We start from the raw sequence: 18,637 nt of genomic DNA on the forward strand, positions 1-18,637 counted from the left end.
CACACACACACACACACACACACACACACACACACACAACAGCATGAACTGATTTGTTTATATTTCTTTGACAGATTTCTCCTTTTAGTTTTTGCCCTACACAACCGGCTGTGAATGACAAACTATTTTGCCACCCTATGTTCATGAATAAATTATTATAATAACTAATGTTCTTTCAAATAATAATAGCCAAGTTTAAAAGCTTACCAAGGCCTTTGAGCAGCATTTACTTGCAGGGTAATTAACTTGTGTAACCATTTGTTTTAAGTTTACAAAATAAAAGATAATACAGTAATTTGTTCTTAACATTAAACTTTTAACTAAAACTGCTTAGCTTCATTTCCCTTCTTTCTCTCTTCACTATACAACCAGTGAATATCCTCTACAGAACAAACATTCCCTTTAATTAAARATGCACTAAGGAGTGTATTGAATGTCTCGTGTCAAACCTCCGATCAGCCTGAGTTTGCACATTCCCAGTGAGGACACACGGTGACTCCCTGAGCTGCTGCACAATTATTTCCACACGTTAACCTTTTTTATCACCTCTCACATTTGGACAAAACACACAAAAGAACTACAACACCCTAAAAGCATGCAATGTTTCTTACAAGTGCTAATACTGATGTATGCTGACATTTAAAAAATAAAAAAAGGTTTGACAAAAACAACAAAATCAGTGTTTTTGAAACAATAGTTTCTGTATGAAAAAGAAACTTTTTGCACCAGTGCACTGATGTTTTGTCTTAAATATTTCCTTTTTGTTTCTCTCAAAGAAAACAAGATATTATGACAGAGAAGCTCATTTGAATCTGGAAGGTTGACAGGTGGCCCTCCTAGTTTACTCCCACAGATCTGAGCTTTTCCACAGGAATCAACACCCCCGGACTAGAACTATAGAACCACAGGAGAAGCAGCTTCCTGCCGCTTCCTAACTAAACGAGATAATTCAGCAATTATCTCTTAGTTGACATGGAGAGGCCCTCAGACGTCCAGTCAAACCACAGACCGAGGGCGGTGCCCCGTAAAGAGAGGGGAACCCCGGTGCCTCCAAAAACTCAACGCCAAAAGTCTCCGGGGCCAGGTGGACGCCCCGAAGCTCCATCAGCCAAGAAGAAGAAGCTGCAGAGGGAGAAGCTGGAGACAAACCAGGAGAAGATGGAGGGGGAGGAAGAGGAGGTTCGGCTGAAATCTACTGTGGTGGACATAGATCACGTTAGAGATGAGGAGGTGAAAGAGGAAAGTCTGGGAGTCTTGGAAGCAGCAGGGCAGGAGGATGGTGGGTTAAAGATCTTTTTTTATTTAATTTAGTCTTATTTCAGTGTTTTTATTACATCTTATATGAATTCTGTTATAAACCAGTAAATTTGTTGTGAAGTGGTTTTTCAGTAAGATTAATTCAAGCTGTTGTTGAACTTTATGTTTCTTTATTGATCAGTTTATATGTCTGCAGGTTTGAAGCAGAAGAATCTGGGAGTGTTCGAATGGCTGCTGATGGTGTTCGTCCTGACACTAGTTCTCCTCTTCCTTCCTTTTACCATCTGGTTCTGTGTCAAAGTATGAAATAACATCAAACACTACCTAACAATTTGCTTCGAGAAAAAAAAAATCTGTGGATTAATTGTTAAAATGGACACATCATGGTGTGCTTGTTTAAGGATGTCTATCACTAACAAATGCCTTTATTAAAGCAATAGTTTACTGAAATTAGTTGAATGCATCTGTGAAAGTAATCTTTAGATGCCTCAGTTTAAATCTGATTTGAACTTTGCAGTAACTTCATAATCATTTCCATATAAAATAAACTTTAAATTGTATTCTTTGTTAAAATATTTTCTAAAAAAAAAGAGACATATTTGGGACAAAAAGGTTAAAATTTGGTGGCCAATTTAGTTTTGTTCATTGCTCAGCTGAAAGATGTCATTTTAATTAAAGGTCATCAGGGAGCACGAGAGAGCTGTGATCTTCAGACTGGGTCATCTGCTGCAGGGAAAACCCAAAGGACCAGGTCAGCACAATAATAAGATAATCTCTGTTAATAATGAAAATTCACACAGAACCAATGAAACATGAGGCTATAAAGGGTTGAGAAATTTTAGTGCATATTAAAGAGGGTTATGTAATCTCCAGGCACATCCTTCAATTCTAGACCACAATCAAGTAACTGTTACCTTCRTTTGTTATAAAAATGCTGCATGTATCAAAAAACAAACAAACAAAATTATTTTTGCATCATAGTCTAACGCTTTGAAATTGGACCCTATTTCTTTAAGAACCTCCTACCGTTTCTGACACTCCCACTTCAGCATGTCATCACAACAATGCTTCGGGGAAGGGGTGCTCTGTGGGGCGGGAGCTCGGCTGAGGACTGAGCTCCTGGGAGGAGCTTTGTGTAAATAGGCGGAGCTTTGTACCGGTAAGCGTATTGGCAGCCCCACATGGCTACAGGAGATTTAAGGATTTCTCAAACATGCACGAATGAGTCAAAGCAACACTCTGGGCATGTTTTTGATGAAGGAATGACATTATAACATGATAAAAAGCTAAAAAATATTAATATTGCATACCCCCCCTTTAAAGTTGAACTTAAACAGAAATGACCGGAGATCATTTAATATTCATATGACCATCATTACACACCAATCAACAAGTGATTTAGGTAAATCTTTTAAATGCATGATTTACAAAAGTTCCACCTTTCTTCAAATTTCTCATCTTGTAATTTCAAGAATGTGTTTGTTTTTTAACATCATCCTCTAAGATTGGAGTTTCTGCTTTGAACCCTTTTGTTTTGTAGATTTTATTTCATTTTCTGGCTTGGCAAGTTGRATTTTTGTTTCACCGCTTCCAGAGATCAGTAGGAAGACAATAAGGCTGAGTTGCACCTTATAAACATCCCTTAATTATTTCTGAGAAAGGTTTCTTATTCTCCTTCAAGGCCTCCTTTTCTACCTCCCTCTGCTTGACGTGTGYCACAAAGTTGACATCCGGCTCAGGACGTTGAAGGTTCCTCTTCACGTGGTACGAAAACACACATTAAGCCTACAAACAATCATATCTGACTCTGTTTGACTGATGTTTGAACTTTTTTTTTCTGTGTAGGTGGTGACGAAGGACCTGGCCAGGCCTGAGCTGAGCGCGGTGTGTTATTACCAGATAGAGAACGTGGCTCTGTGCAGCGCCGCTCTGTCCACCCTGACCTCGGTGCTGCAGAGTCTGCTTCAGGCGGCCATCAGGGACGTTCTGGCCCAACACACTTTCAGCCACRTCCTGCTGCACAGGCGGCGGGTCGGGGAGCAGATCCAAACTGCTGTCGACTCTGTCACCTGCCGCTGGGGCGTCAGGGTGGAGAGAGCAGACATGTAAGCCAGAAAACTAGAAATCTTTCACATCACTTTGTTGTAGCCTTAAATCTAAGCTCAACATAAATCATATTAAACATCGTTGTAGTCATTTTTGTGGTTGTAGATGTAAATCCAATGATTACAATCTACAAGTTTCATAAATAGGATTGTTTCTTACTTTCTCCACAGGGATTTTTTTTAAGATTAGCAATAATGTGTCAGATCCAATTGCTGTTAATCAGTGTTGTATAAAGTACCACAAAGTGACACTTGAGTAAAAGTACAAGTATCTTACCAAAAAAGATACTTTGGTAAAGGTTAAAGTCTCCTTTAGGAATATTACTTGAGTAAAAATCTTAAAGTATCTGATATTTTTTGTACTTAAGTATTAAAGTAGAAGTATTGATTTAAATGAGCAGTTAGATTTTCTGTAATGACATTTATTAGGAGGTGACCTCCCAAAAAATGCAGAAATRACTGTCGTATTAAAATAATTAATTTGTTAAATTTAGGATGCACTAGTCTGTTTCAGTTTACAAACATTTATCAAAGGTGACCAAACCTTTTCTCTAAAATAAAAAGTCTATCCGATGGCTGTGGCCAAATGCAATGATATAATTCATGAAATACAAATACTTCTTAAGTATTCACTTCCTTTTATTTTAATGATTATGTCCTGCTGGAGGGTGACATGATTTGTTTGTGTACAAACTAATACAGTATCAGAATTTTATATATTTATACTTCTCATTCAAGCGCAGTTAAATTCACTCTATCTAGGAGGGACCATTTATATGGAGTATTTATTTTTTACAATAACAAGCTGGAACRAAAACAAGCAAAAATGAAATAAAAGTAATGACTTTCTACTTTTTGCTTTTTTAAAAAATGTAAGGAGTAGAATGCAGGGTTCATGCAGGTTTCAGTAAGTTAAATTTAAAACCTTTTAAGACCATTAGGAATGACCTTTAAGACCAAACTGACACATTAACAAAACATTCAAATAGTCCCAGAAATTTTAACGTAAAAACCTTTTATTGCTTTCAACTTAGGTATTAAAGAATAATTAATTTTATTACAAGAACACTTAACTATTTTAAAGAAACTCATATCTATGAGACCTTCATATCAACTGATGTACGCTTCCAGCCGAGGGCAGAAAAGACTGAACTTATTTGATTTTTGGACATGTGAACAAGCCGCCGTATGCTGGAGGTTGTAGCAGCAAAGAGGTCGAAAACATGGAAGTAAACTGTGCCATATTTGCCTGCAGTTATCACAGTATTTGTAGTTTAACACGTAAAAAGACTGGTAGCAAATGTAGCACTTCATAAAGACAGACCACATCAACCTCTGATTACTGTGCTTTACTCTATTTATGCAGCCAACGCTTCTCAGGAATGATAGAAAGTAAAAAAATTAAGACTTGGCAAAATAAAATTTAAGACCTTGGATGAAAATCGCCTTGTTTTTAAGACTTTTTTAGGTCTAAAATTTAGATTTGCAAATTTTAGACTTTTTTTTGACTTTTTAAGACCCTGCATGAACCATGAGAAAGTACAGATAATTGTGTGAAAATGTAAGAATTAGAAGTAAAAGTAGGCTGAAAAATAATTACTCAAGTAAAGTACAGATACCCATAAATTCTACTCAAGTACAGTAACAAAGTATTTCAACTTCATTACTTTACAACTCTACTAATTTAATAGCTGCTAAGCTTGGTCATCGTTCTCACTCCTCCATGATGTCACAGATGTTAACAGTGGACAGGATAGGCTGGGCTCACTCTAGTGTTTAACTCTATGGTTTCAGTTGAACATGTTTTTGATTTTCTGTCAGAGATGAGCTCAGTTTTCCTGCGGAGCTGCAGCAGAGTCTGACCGCAGAGGCCGAGGCCAAGAGACAACAGCAGCTCAGAGTAAGTCATCATTAACTCTGTTCACCGCTCGTTTCTATTTGATTGCTTTTTTTGTAGGAGTGTCCCGATACGATATCGATATAGCTGTCTTGATTATTGACCAATACTGATTGACCCAATACAATATCAGAACGAATTTCATTTCATTTTTTTATTGTAGTGTGCAATCTTAAAAAGTCTTTGATCATGTCAAACAGTAAACAACAGTCAACAACAATAGGTATGAGAAAGACTGATCCCATTTATTATAATCCAATGGGTAACCCATTAGATTATAATAAAAGGAGCCAGTTGAGGTGGTTCATCTGGTTAGGATGCCTCCTGGACGCCTCCCTGGTGAGGTGTTCTGGGCACGTCCCACTGGGAGGAGACCCAGAGGAAGACCCAGGACACGTTGGAGGGACTATGTTTCTCGGCTGGCCTGGGAACACCTTGGGATTCCTCCGGACGAGCTGGCCCAAGTGGCTGGGGAGAGGGGAGTCTGGGTCTCTCTGCTTAGGCTGCTGCCCCACGACCCGACCCCGGATAAGTGGTAGAAAATGGATGGATAGACAAAGGGTTGCATTATTTTCTAACTTAAACATTAAGAATATTGTACAATTAAATGCAATAAATAAATACTAAAATAGAAGACGCTGACAAATTACCTCAATAAATAAATAAATAAATAAATAAACCCTCAAAATACTTTTAAAGTGTAAAAGAACTTTTCAAGGTCACTTTGTTATTTATGCCGGATACAAACGCTGCTGGATAGAAATCCTGAGAGGACTACGATGAACTGCTTGTATCAGTGATTTTAGATGCAGGCCAGTATAATTCGATATTCTTTTTTTTTTGGCTAATATCGGACCGCTCTAATCGGGACAACCCTACATTTTTGCATCCTAGATTTGATCAGATATTTAAATGTTAAATGGACTGAACTTATACAGCGCTTTATCAAGCCCCATGGGGACCCAAAGCACTTTACACAAACAGTCATTCACCCACTGGCCACTGAACTGGCGACCTACCAGTTATGGGACGACTCCCTAACCACTCCACCACAGCTACCCCTTTAACTACACTGACTAACTTAACTAACATTATATTGTTTGTTAAGTGTCGTATTTGCACAGATGCGTACATGTCAGCATTGGGCAATCTCACAGTACTGTGTGAGATTATCACAGATTTTTTCTGAAAATGACAGATCTCTGATTGGTCAAGATAAACATCCGAGGAGGTTGACATGTGTTGACACACTTCAGTGTTTCTCTTTCTTAAAGCAGGTCAAAGCGTCTGAAAGTGAGATCGCTGCCTGGGACGGCTTCAGGAACTCCCTGCGTTATCTGCACCCTGCGCTGGTCTTTCCTCTGCCTCCAGATCTCCTCAGCATGAACTCTGACGCTTCATCCCTCCCACCACCACCTCCTCCTCCTCCTGCTGAAGAAGAAGAGAAGACGGCCGCGGAGCCGGGAACAGACTCACAGATGATGTGATTTTTTTTTTTTTTTTTTTTTTACTGTAGAATATTTGAGATGAATCAGCAGTGATTTTATTACAAGTTAAAACATCTGTTGGCTGGTAAACACGAGATGTTTCCTCTGACCAAATGCAAGAAAAAAAAGTCCTAAAAATAAATATATCATCACAACATTTGATGTCAGATGATTGATCCTCGGTCTTTTTGGTTCTGCTTGCTGGTTCGGTTTCATCTGTGGTTTGATTCTGGAGGAGCTGGGGACAGAGGTGTCGTTCTATCAGTCTCTGAAACACAAAGAGAGACATGTATAACATTTAAGACTGCACCACCATCTTCTTATTTTACATATCGAGTAGATATTTAGCCTTTACCTTCATTAGTTTGAGGCTGGGGACTTGGTCCACTTTGCAGTTCTCTCCAGGTCCTGAATCTTGTCCATTGCTGCCTGCAGGGCCTCCTCAGCTCTCAGGGCTCGCTGCTCGGCAGTCTTTGCTCGCAGCTCCAAATCACTGAGCAACGTTTAGAGATTCGAACGAGGTGACGTTTAAAATTTTGAGTTTTAATAAAAGGATATTTAGTAATATGAAAAAAAAAAACAGAAAAATGCATTAAGAGAGCAAACTCACATCAGCTCTTGTTGCAGCATTGCTGCTATGCTCAGATCACTCAAAGCTCTCTGGTCTTCTTCTGTTGCTGGAGACAGAACCAACTCGCTAGTCTGAAACAAACAAACAAACAAATTAAGGTATAATTCCAGTTTCACCACTAACATGTGAGTAATGTATGATTTAAGCTGCCTGACCCCGGTCAGATGGACACGACTCTCCCCCAGCCTTTTCTGAGCGATGCTTTGATCAAAGCAGATCTGCTTCACCACCGGCTTCTCACAAACTGTTAGCGCCCCCTGCAGGACAGCAACGAAAACTTCATTTAGCTTCAGTCTGACAAGGTAACTCTATGACTTTTTTACTAACATTCTGATGAGTTAAATTAGACATATCCTGCTTTTAAATCTTGCTTTTTCCATATTTAAATCATTCAGTCGGGGTCTATATAAAGTGGGACTGTAAAGTTTTGGTCTGAATTCCTCCTTATTGTAACTCCACAAGCCACTCTTTCACCACTTTTCTGAGGTGTGTCTCAGATCAACTCGTTTTAACGCTGTCTCCTTAAATCCAAACAAGGTGTTTCACACACACCGAAAAATATGATCCAAACAGAATATAAAGATATCTTTGTAGTAGGGTCGGGCAATTTTGGCAAAAAAAAAAAAAAATAATAATAATAATCACGATTAATTGTGGTATTTAGTGTTTCACACACACCGAAAAATATGATCCAAACAGAATATAAAGATATCTTTGTAGTAGGGTCGGGCAATTTTGGCAAAAAAAAAAAAATAATAATAATAATAATCACGATTAATTGTGGTATTTAGTCGATAACAATTAATATGACAATTAATCTCCTGGAGTCCCTGGACACCTTTATGTCCTGGTCACATGATCAATTTAGTGGGAAAGATTTGCTCTTCATAAAAATCTGTTCCAAATTGTGTCAAAATTACAGACTTCACGCTAGGGCTGGGCGATTAATCGGATTTTGATCTTGATGACGATTTGGGTTTTCAACTATCATAAAAAATAATGATCAAAGTTCGCAGTTTACGCTTACGCTGTTTTGTGTTGTGAATCCAGTGCCACAGCCAGCACAATGCTGCAGGCCCTTCCACAACCAAAGTTTCACTTTGTCTAATTTTTTTCTAAAATATTTGAAATCCTGAGGGAAACATTATTTAACAGCCATAGTTTATGTTCATTTAATTCATGTTATCAAAGTGAATTAACAATTTTGTTAAAAAATCTAGATCCCAATTTCAATCAAAAAATTGTGATTAATTTTTGCAATAATCGAGCAGCCCTACTTCACGCTATATATCAAATTTTAAACTATGTTGATAGATAAATAAATGACATTACTTTTTTTTATAATGTTCATCGTATTTGAAGCAGAGAGGAGCATCAAGCAGACTGACTAACGCCACCAGGCGGACTGACTGGAGATTTCTCCAGTCAGTCCGCCTGGTGGCGTTAATCATATTAATCATCAAGTGCCAAAAAATAATCGATTAATATTTTTCTGACGATTAATTGCACACGATACGATTATACCCAACCCTACTTTGTAGCACCAGGAGAGACTAAATGAAACTTTTCTGCACTCCTAAAGACCACGTACGCAACAAGATGTATTCAACAGCTGAAAAAAAAGGATTTTGCGTGATATGTCCTTTTTAAACTCTCAATATTCAACAAAATAAACGTCATCCCTTTTGTCACACAAAGCTCTATAATCTGTCATGTTTAGATTCAATTTTAAACACACTTTACTTAAAAAAAGAGAAAGTTTCCCATTTTTCTGAAGACGTTTCAGTTTTCCACATAGTTTACCTCCACTGGGTCTGCCTCAGATTCATCTGTGACATCTCTGACATCATGTGGCGTTAGCTCCACTGAAGCCTCATCACTGATCTGTAAAATACACACACACATTAAACACACACAAACCCAACATTTAGATTTTTTTAATCCTAAAACTACATTATGATTCTCTCATAATATCAGTATTTCAACAATACTTGTAAAGATTTGTTATCATGAACTATCTGATGTCAGTTTAAAGGGCAAAACAACAGCTTTGTTTCTCCTCTGGTTTTCTCTTCTACGCTGACAAGCTGATGTAACGTTCAGCCGTGAGCACACTTATCTCCAGTCGTAGCTTGATTAACATTCAGATTAACAGTTTAGTTTGAGATGAATCCTGACCTGAATCTCCATGCTGTCAGCTGAACCAGCAGCGATGAGAAGAGGAGATGGCTCGGGCTGACTGACGGGCTGATTCCCTGCCCCTCCATGAACTCCTGTGAGCAGGATTTTACAAGTCTCCACCCAATTAACGGACTCCCTCTGTGAACACAACTAAAGCTGTGAATGCCCATCATTGTCCAGCACTCCAGAGCTAGAAATCTAATAAACTAGGACCAAAATAAACAACTGGGATGAACTTGAGTTGAACAATTTCACCTGCAGCTTTTTGCACGCGTTCATCTCACTTTCAAGCTCAGCTTCATTCGGATCCACGATCATCTTCTCCTCCAGGATCAAGTTGCATGACCTAAAGTCCAAATCAAATATTTTCTAAGAAGCACATTCTGGAGAACAGGATCCAGTATCTGGACCAGTATAAAATAATATAAAGAATTAAAACAAGCTTTATGCACACAGCTGTAACAAGTGTTCAGCTACAGAAGAGCACCTGGTTATGTAGGTGGATAAAGAGACCAGTTTCTCAGACAGCCTTTTGGCTTCTTCGTTCAGAGTCTGCAGTGACATATTCATTTTGTCGTCAGGTTCCTGAACGCAGTTCTGCTCCTCGCTGTGATCAGGAATCAGGAGCAGCAACAGATCCAACATCCAGCGAGTCTGAGCCATGTGAACAGATCTGACCTGAGAGGAGACAATAAAACTTGACAAAACTTTACAAAGTATTTCAATAAACTCAATTTTTCATTCCGCAACAACCACAGACATGCCTCATATCAAGGCTCAGAAAACACATTTATGCATCTCATATTTGGGCCAGTGTTCCTGAAACAATTCTAAAGTTTTGGAACTGAAAAATGATTAAAACTTACTTCTCCTCCCATTTCTGTATGTATTAGATATGGTCCTTGCAGTTCAGACTGCATTTATCTAAACTGATATTGACAAAGATATTTCCCTCTGGTGATCCTTCCTGTGAATGGTGCACACTGGGATCGGCCTCACTAGTTCATATTATTATGTATATAATCCATTATTAGGTTATTACATATTATTACATAACACAACATTATTTTTCAAACTGATTCCAAAAAACCTAATTTTGACTCTGGTGTGAGGCCAGTTGCTGTACAAAAGGACAGAATGATCTGTTTTATGACTTTAACGACACAGAGACTGATTGTACTGAGTTAGAAACAGACTTCGCCCACGACCACTTGGCTCTAATGAAAGATATTTTGGGACAAATAATGTAATACGTGGAGAAAATATTTTTTTTCATTAAAAGTGAATAATATTTTTTTACTCAACTTGGCAGTCCATAAATTATTTCCATACAAAATCTGATTGTTTAGTTTGGTACAGCGATGTGTACGATGTCCTCTGGTGTTTGTTTGATCTTTTCTTTTTGTGCACGCATTTTTGTACAATGACGAAAATACTTCAATGGGGAGAAGATTACAAATAAAACTTACTTCTTCTCGTAGTTTCTGGTTCTCCAGCTCAGTGAAGTTGGACAGGCTGTTTGTGAACTTCTGAACGTCATCGAACACTTGTTTTGTTTGTTCGCTGCATCGTGAACAAACAGTTTAATTATTTTATTTATTGACTAATTTCTTTGTGTGAATTGTCATATCATAAACACATATAAACTATGATGACAAAGCTAACTAATGAGGAATTTGAAATCCTGATAAATCTTTAAATAAAATGTGTTACTTAAAAACATTAGGTTACACCTTAAATTAGATGTATCCTGCTTTTAAATCCTTCTTTATCTCATTTAAATCATTCAGTTGGATTCTATATAAAGTGCAACTGCAATGCTTTGGTCTGAATTCCTCCTTATTGTAACTCCACAAACCCCTCTTTCACCATTTTTTCTCAAAGCAGCTCGTTTTGAGGCTGTCTCTTTAGATCCAAATGAGAAACTTCACACTCCGCCCCCCTTCACCTTCCAGACCGGTCCATTCCAGTTTGATAGAGGAAAAATTTGACCCAAACAAGTATCTACGCAGCACCGGGAGAAACTAAATTCAAATTTTCTGCACTCCTAGACCAAGGATCCAAAACAAAACAAAACAAACAAACAAACAAACAAACAAAAAATACAAAAAAAAAACCAGTGGATTTTGCATGATTTGTCCTAATTATAATAATAACACCACTAACAACAACACACTTACAGCCGGTCAGGTTTGCTCTTGTCTTTCTTCCCTTTCTGGCCGACAGMAAAGTGCAATAACACTTCTGCAGCCAAACTGAGCCATTCACACATCCTCTCTTCCAACTGAAGCCAATCAGAAGGAGACATGATGCCATTCAGGCCAATCACAGCAGCACATTTGGAAACCCAGGACTCTATTGTCTCAACCAGAGACAGGATGGTTCTGTGGACCCCTGAAAGAGCACAGTTTAATTTCAGAGCTTCGGGTTTGTCTGGATCTAAAGAATTTGCGTCAGGAAGTGTGCGGTGACCGTCTGCTCTCACCACTCTCCCCGCTGACTTGGACATCGAGTTGCTTGTGGAGCTCGGACACGAGCCTGTCCAGCTCCCATAAGCCGCGTCGACCATCGGGGGCCCCGCAGTCAGGAGCAGGGTGTCTGTCAATGAGCTGAAGGCTCACGAGCTGGCATTTTTCTGAGACTTGGTCAAGTTCACGTAGTTTCTGCTGACAAAAATGCTGTTTTTCACCCTGGTATTCCTCATACTGGATGCTCAACATCTGCAGAAACAAAACAGGGCAGAACAACATCAAACCTTTGCTGATTCTCGGCCGCTTCCTGATCATTTTGATCACATCCTTTCAGTTTAGATTAAATTTAGGCATGAAGCTTTTCATGTTTCTGATAAAATGTGATTTTTAACAGGAGTGGTGAGACAGGTTATAAACAGACAAATTAGACTTGGCATGTGATGTGACTATAATAAGAGATGATGCAGATGAAAGTGACAGATCTGATCAAAATCATCTCAGGCATGTGGCAAATTAAATATATGATGATGTACGGTAGATATTCTGTGAAGAAGGGAACTTCAGCTGGATTTAAATGTAGACGAAAAACATTCAAGACAAAAAAAAAAAAGACACAAAGTAAATGTTAAATCTTACATTTGACCACTCCTTCAGATCAGAATGAATACTTTCAATTGATGTTTTGTCATATTTAGGTTCAGGAGAGCTTGTAAAACAAACAAAAAACAATTAGAAAGACACATTATTTGTTATAAGACTCAATGAAGGTGGTGTATTATAAAAGTCTGTTTTCTTTATCTCATTGTTTAGCTTTTCTTACTTATTCTCCTGGTTGAGGATAGAAAACCAGTTGGCGATGCCTTGCTGCGTGGCAATGATCTGAGAACACAGAGCGTCCTCGATCTCCTTCAGCCGGGACACGAGGGCAATCAGCTGCTCCTTCCAGCAGTCGATTAACTCCAGGAGGAAATGAATGTCTTCTGTATCCTGCAGCAGGAGGGCATTGGAGCAATCAGATACTGACTAAGTGAATTATTAAATAGAAACGAGGCTTTTTACCTTTGAGAAGACGTAGCCGAGGCAGTGCTTTGAGGTTTGGAACCAGCTGACCTCGCTGACGTGCAGCTGACCGACCAAATGCAGCTTCTTCACACTGATCATCTGGAAGAAGAAAAGCTGAACTCTTCTACACAAACTGCAACAAATATTGTTTTAACTGAGCTGCGTTGAGAACAAATCCTACCCTAAGACATCTAACCCTTCAGGTTCAAACCCGTATTAATAGCAGTCACTTTGCTTTTCATTATAAAAACACGTTACAGTGTGTGTGAGGGCACAGGAAGAAAAGAAGAAAAATAATAGAATGACATATTGGCAGTGATGGGAAGCACTAATCTAAATRTTAGTTGCACTAACCCTAAAGCACTAACTCAAATATTTAGGTCCCCTAATTCTAAAAAAYTAATGCACTGAAAAGTTTAGCGAAAGCTAATTCTAAAGCACTAAAATAATCCAGTTGATACATGAAACATTCTTCAGTCAACATGAGACAATGTTTACTGTGTGCAGAACACTTAGTACCCTTGATGGGCCCAAATGGGAGTCACCYGCAGGCCACATTTGGYCCRTGGGCCTTGAGTTTGACACATGTGACCTTGTAGATAAGTGAGACACATATGAACAAAATGTAWAACAGCTTTCACCATCAACTGTGAACAATATTGATCAATAACRTTTAACCTCTTAAGCCCCAAGGGGTTTTCTTGAAGTCTTTGCTCAAAATACTTTACCGAAATGTAACTGAGTGTATCTCAGCATTTACAAATTCTACTTACCGTAAATAATCTTGTTATCAAAATAAAGCTAACACTTGGGAGATTTCATCAGAAGTGTAAGTATTAAAACAGCTGCTGTGGTTTTAGAGATATTGAGGATGGAACATAATTTAATTTTATTTCACTCTCACCTGAATATTTTTTTCATTAGACAGTTTGTAACCCATTTAAAACCACAATGAAGTAGGCTAAAAACTCTTGGAAACCATAAATCCACTTGTGAACATTACCTGAGCAAAGATTCATGCTGCTAAAATGAACTGCAACAAAGTTACAGAGGTTTTAGTAAAGAAATAATTTTGCATTTTGTCATTTTGCACAAGATGGACCATGATGGTACCATTAATAAATGTTCAGAAATCTGAAGTTTTTACATCCAGAAGTTATTTATTTTTTCTTACCTGCCTTAAAAGACTTGTTATTGAATGTTTGTTCTTTTGAAAAATGATCCAAACATTTATTTGTCACCATATAAATTATATAAAATAATGAGAAATTATATTTGACTTCAGTTAGATCATATTCACTCAAAACCAAGTGAAAAAAAACTTTTAATCCATTTTATAACATATTTAGGCATCTACTTTGACTTGGTTTAAAAATAAATGTCAAAAATATTTCCTTTACAGATTTGCTATGAGGCCATTTTGTACAGTTTACTTTCTGATTCAACTGCTTGTGGTTTGAACTGTTTGGTGAATGTAAAAATAATTTCATGAGCTTTTAGCCAAGATTCTTAGCTTTCTTTTGATGCCAAACATGTCCAGGTTGAACTGACAGATCTTAAGTTAAAAGAAATAGAAAATGGAAAAAAAATGTTTTGCCACCGGTACCAGGGGCATGGGGCTTAAGATGTTTTAAAGACCTCAGTTAGTGATTGTAAATTTAGCCCATACATTTAGCAAGTGCTAATCCACTAATGATTTTTTAAAAAATAGCAAAAGCCCTAAAGCACTAATCAGGAAATAATTTCCCCTCTTAGTGCTTTAGTGGAACTGTGCCCACCACTGCACATTGGCCTCCTGTACCTTTGCAGCGAAGCGTTTGGTGAACCGACTCCAGAAGTCTCGCTCCTCGGTCACCTGGAGCAGCTGAGCCTCTAGGCGAGCTCGGTGCAGCTCATACAGCTGGTGGTAACCCTGAACCACACTGAGAAAGACACTTTGATCATTGGACAGATCACACTTTGGGCTTTTTCAGAGAAGCATAAGGACACATTTTTGATCCGTAACGCATCAAATCACATAAAACTCTAAATCAAAATGCTGTATTCTATATTACGTTAATCATCCTCCTAACCAGAAGTCTATAGAACTGAAGCTTCCAATCATTCACTTATATTTATCAGTTTTATAAATCTGATCAATTGTACAACACATAAAACTGAAGAGTTTTTCTTTCTTGCTTTCTTTAATCAGACTGACTCTGCGTTGCTGTGAGTCTCTCTGAGGGCGTCAGACAGTTTGTGATGAGCGTGCTCCACCTGCTGAGAAACAAACGAACCGTGGTCTCTGACGTTGGAAAKCTCCCTGTGAAGAGGAGACACACACATGCAAAAGCACATAAAGATGGGAGAAACACACCTCTTATATGTGATGATCGATACATTTCACATTTAAAGCTTTTAATATCACTTATTAATCCAGAACAATCAAATCAGGGCTGTCCAGTCCAGGTCTTTGAGGGCCGCTATCCTGCATGTTTCAGAGGTTTCTCTGCTCCAACACAACTGATTTGAATAAATGGGTGATTAACAGGCTTCTGCAGAACTTGAAGAAGTAATTCACTGAATCAGGAGGGTTGGAGCAAGAAAACAAGTCAAACATGCAGGACAGTGATCAGTTTCTGTCTGAGCAGTTTGATCTACCCACACGCTCAGCTGCTGGATGGATGCTTTGATTCTGCAGATTTCCTCGGTGAGGCGGCGGACCAGAGCTCGCTGTGCCACTGCCTCGGTGTGCAAAACCATCAGATGCCGTGGGATTCGATCCAGCAGAGACTGGTACCGCTGTCTAGGAGAAAAGGCTCACCAAGTCAATCAAAAGACAAAAAATGTGCTATCGCTATTCGCTGGCCTCACGACACATCCAGGGCTCTGTGACGGCTGCTCACCTGAGTTTGGCGAGAAGCTGTCCTCTCTCAGTGCAGCCCACGGTGACCTGCCTGATCACTTCATGGAAAACAACGTCGTAGATGTTCTGCTCAACTTTCACCAGCTCAAGCAGACCCTCAACCTGAATAACAAGTTGTCTAAAATGAAATCTCTCACAACTTTACACAAAATAAATACAGCTAGGTTTGCAACCTGCGGCTCTGGGGCCAGATGTGGCTCTTTGAAGCTTTGACCAAAGCCAACACGATATTAATTTTGGGGCTTTTACACTTAAAACAGACACCTTAGCAGGTTTTCTGTCAATTTGTTTGCAAATATGTGATCAATGCCACAATATAAAGAGTTAAATCTTGATTAGATCACGCTAGTAGCCTGTTGAACACTTCAATAATCCAACTTCTAGCTTTAAAGCAAGATCTTTCTCTCACATCCATCAGGGTTACCTTTAAAGATAAGACTAGATAATAATATGAATTAGAGAAAAAAATGCACAGTTCAGTTAAATTTGGTATTAAATTATGTACAATATTTTTCTTGTTTACATGAATATGGTCTTTTAATTTTCCTGAAGTGTAAAAAAAAATAAATAAATGTTAAAATTCATAATTTTTTTTTAGTTTTATAATGACTGTACTGTTAAAAATATATGAAATTGTTTAATATGAAGACATTCRCTTAGTTGTTCTAGAAAGTTACAATGTTTTGTTTTGTTTTGTTAACTGAAGATCCTTATAGTTTGAATCTATTTTTGAGAAAAAAGGGGCAGATATAATAAGTTTTTTTTCTCTCTGCCACCTTTCATTTCATTGTATTTGTATTTTCTTTTTTATTGTACATAGAATTWTGTTTTATGAAATGAATGAAGTTTGTAACTAAAAAAATGTCTCCCCTACTTGTCGGAAAGGCCCCCCTTCAACAAAGTTCAAGTGGCCCACGGACCACCAGTTGACAATCACAGTTGGAGCTTGTTTTGCGGCTCCGCACACATTTTATTAGTGAGACAAGTTTAACAAATGGCTCTTTGATAGTAAAGGTTGCAGAGCCCTGCACTAACAGAACATCCTGTCTGCATAATACAATCTAGATAAAATTTACTGACAGTAAGCAGCCATAACTGGATTTATTTATTCAAGTTGTGTCAGTAAATATGTTTTTCTGGACACGAATGCAGCACAGCACTTGTGTCGGCTGCAGCACAAAACCTCAGTCAGCTTTTCGCTCTGCTGRTCCACTCCGGCCTTCTCCATCATGTCATCCATCATCCTCATCAGCTGGACMACTTCCAGCCTGCCACTGGGCCTCCTGGACACAGAAGATACACACAATCAACACACAGCCTGGACTACTTGCCAACATTTAGCCCCGCCCCCCTTTTGAGCCCACATGCTGCCTCCTTCAGTAAAGTTTGGTAAAATGAAAAGATAAATGATCTTTTTTTTCTGCTCACAGTGATGGAAGGACTCGTAACTTCTGCTCTTGATCCCTCAGCTGCACTGTGAATGCACTGTGGAACAGAAACAGCACGAACATTAACAGGAAGCTTCGCTCCACTTTGAMAGCGGTAATGAACCATCATAAAGCAGACTCACTCCTCGTAGAACTCCAGGCATCGTAAGCCTTTGTTGTTTAGGATGTGATATTCCTCTGGGATGACATTTTTTGACACAATCGAGTCCTAAAAAAACAAAAATTACCTTTGTTATTAATTTGCTCATTCTTTTAGACAGGAAAAAACATGGGGTGGTGGTGGGGTGGAAAGCAACATTTAAATCAGAATCCTCACACCCTTTAGGTGTGAGGCCACGTTTGTGTGAAATGTTTCCCTTCTGGGTCAGGGTCAAGGCTCTGCCCCAACAGGAGGAGTTTGGGAAGGGATAGGTCGACAAATTGGGCCTCTGTCCACAGCAATGAGAGCATGGCTCTGATCTGCCCTGACAAAGAAAAAAACTAAACCCAAAGGAAAAGCTTTCAATTCACTTGTTGATGTTCCAGTCCTTACTTACAGAGTGTTGATTATGAAAAGACAAAGAGCTCCGTCATCCAGGGGGAACTTGGAGCAGAGATGCTGCTCCTCCTCTCCTCGGTGGTTCAGGCAGCTGTTTAGGATGAATTCTGAGATTCTTTTGGCATATTGCACTGGGAGGAGAGCCTGGGGGCGGAGTCAGAACTCACAGGAAGGATTATGCATCCTTTTTGGCCTCCATGCAATCCACCATGAGGAGCTGGAGATTGAGAGAGCTGGAGCTGATTGAGATGTTTGCATTTTCCTCCTGGACCTGTTGTCTCTGTGACCGGACCACAGATAAGTGGCAAAAACTGATGGATGGATAGATGGATGGATGGATGGATGGATGATGCATCCATCATCCATCCATCCATCCATGCATGGATAGATGGATGGATGGATGGATGGATGATGCATTGATGGATGGATGGATGGATGGATGATGCATTGATAGATGGATGGATGGATGATGATGCATTGATGGATGGATGGATGGATGGATGGATGGATGGATGGAATGTCCTTTTCTTTATACAGCACAACCAGGTAAAGATTTAGGGGCATACTTTATTAAATAATTTATTCTTTTTGAGAGGAAGTTGTCAGTCTACATTGATGAGTGCACTTAAACGCCATAATTTAATTTACATAATAA

At 38.8% G+C, this 18,637-nt stretch overlaps 2 protein-coding genes across 4 annotated transcripts in view; one reads left to right on the top strand and one right to left on the bottom strand.

Annotated features, from left to right (window-relative positions):
• Positions 1-890: 890 nt before the first annotated feature.
• On the top strand, positions 891-6,903 carry nphs2 (NPHS2 stomatin family member, podocin). Of its 2 annotated transcripts, none has more exons than XM_014007306.1 (7): positions 891-1,279; positions 1,454-1,557; positions 1,936-2,008; positions 2,939-3,021; positions 3,103-3,362; positions 5,184-5,262; positions 6,534-6,903. In XM_014007306.1, the coding sequence occupies exons 1-7, from the start codon at positions 973-975 to the stop codon at positions 6,744-6,746; spliced, it is 1,119 nt and encodes a 372-aa protein (XP_013862760.1). In that variant the 5' UTR covers positions 891-972; the 3' UTR covers positions 6,747-6,903. The 2 variants fall into 2 exon arrangements, with proteins under 2 accessions (XP_013862760.1, XP_013862761.1); XM_014007307.1 differs by having other exon boundaries at positions 6,537-6,903.
• Positions 6,904-6,972: 69 nt separating this feature from the next.
• axdnd1 (axonemal dynein light chain domain containing 1) overlaps positions 6,973-18,637 on the bottom strand; it is a 16,682-nt gene continuing 5,017 nt past the window's right edge. For both annotated transcript variants that reach the window (XM_014007304.1, XM_014007305.1), the window contains exons 5-25: positions 17,567-17,652; positions 17,425-17,481; positions 17,180-17,279; positions 15,977-16,098; positions 15,736-15,876; positions 15,289-15,393; positions 14,893-15,013; positions 13,089-13,190; positions 12,850-13,016; positions 12,666-12,735; positions 12,044-12,278; positions 11,739-11,952; positions 11,028-11,121; positions 10,046-10,236; positions 9,814-9,904; positions 9,556-9,696; positions 9,181-9,261; positions 7,533-7,634; positions 7,357-7,448; positions 7,102-7,239; positions 6,973-7,014 (exon numbers count right to left, since the gene is read on the bottom strand). In XM_014007304.1, the coding sequence (XP_013862758.1) occupies positions 7,107-7,239; positions 7,357-7,448; positions 7,533-7,634; positions 9,181-9,261; positions 9,556-9,696; positions 9,814-9,904; positions 10,046-10,236; positions 11,028-11,121; positions 11,739-11,952; positions 12,044-12,278; positions 12,666-12,735; positions 12,850-13,016; positions 13,089-13,190; positions 14,893-15,013; positions 15,289-15,393; positions 15,736-15,876; positions 15,977-16,098; positions 17,180-17,279; positions 17,425-17,481; positions 17,567-17,652 (2,445 nt within the window). In that variant the 3' untranslated portion in view covers positions 6,973-7,014; positions 7,102-7,106. The remainder of the gene's footprint in view (positions 7,015-7,101; positions 7,240-7,356; positions 7,449-7,532; positions 7,635-9,180; positions 9,262-9,555; positions 9,697-9,813; positions 9,905-10,045; positions 10,237-11,027; positions 11,122-11,738; positions 11,953-12,043; positions 12,279-12,665; positions 12,736-12,849; positions 13,017-13,088; positions 13,191-14,892; positions 15,014-15,288; positions 15,394-15,735; positions 15,877-15,976; positions 16,099-17,179; positions 17,280-17,424; positions 17,482-17,566; positions 17,653-18,637) is intronic.

Source organism: Austrofundulus limnaeus, unplaced genomic scaffold, assembly GCF_001266775.1.
Source record: "Austrofundulus limnaeus strain Quisiro unplaced genomic scaffold, Austrofundulus_limnaeus-1.0 Scaffold41, whole genome shotgun sequence".
Classification (NCBI taxonomy): Eukaryota; Metazoa; Chordata; class Actinopteri; order Cyprinodontiformes; family Rivulidae; genus Austrofundulus; species Austrofundulus limnaeus.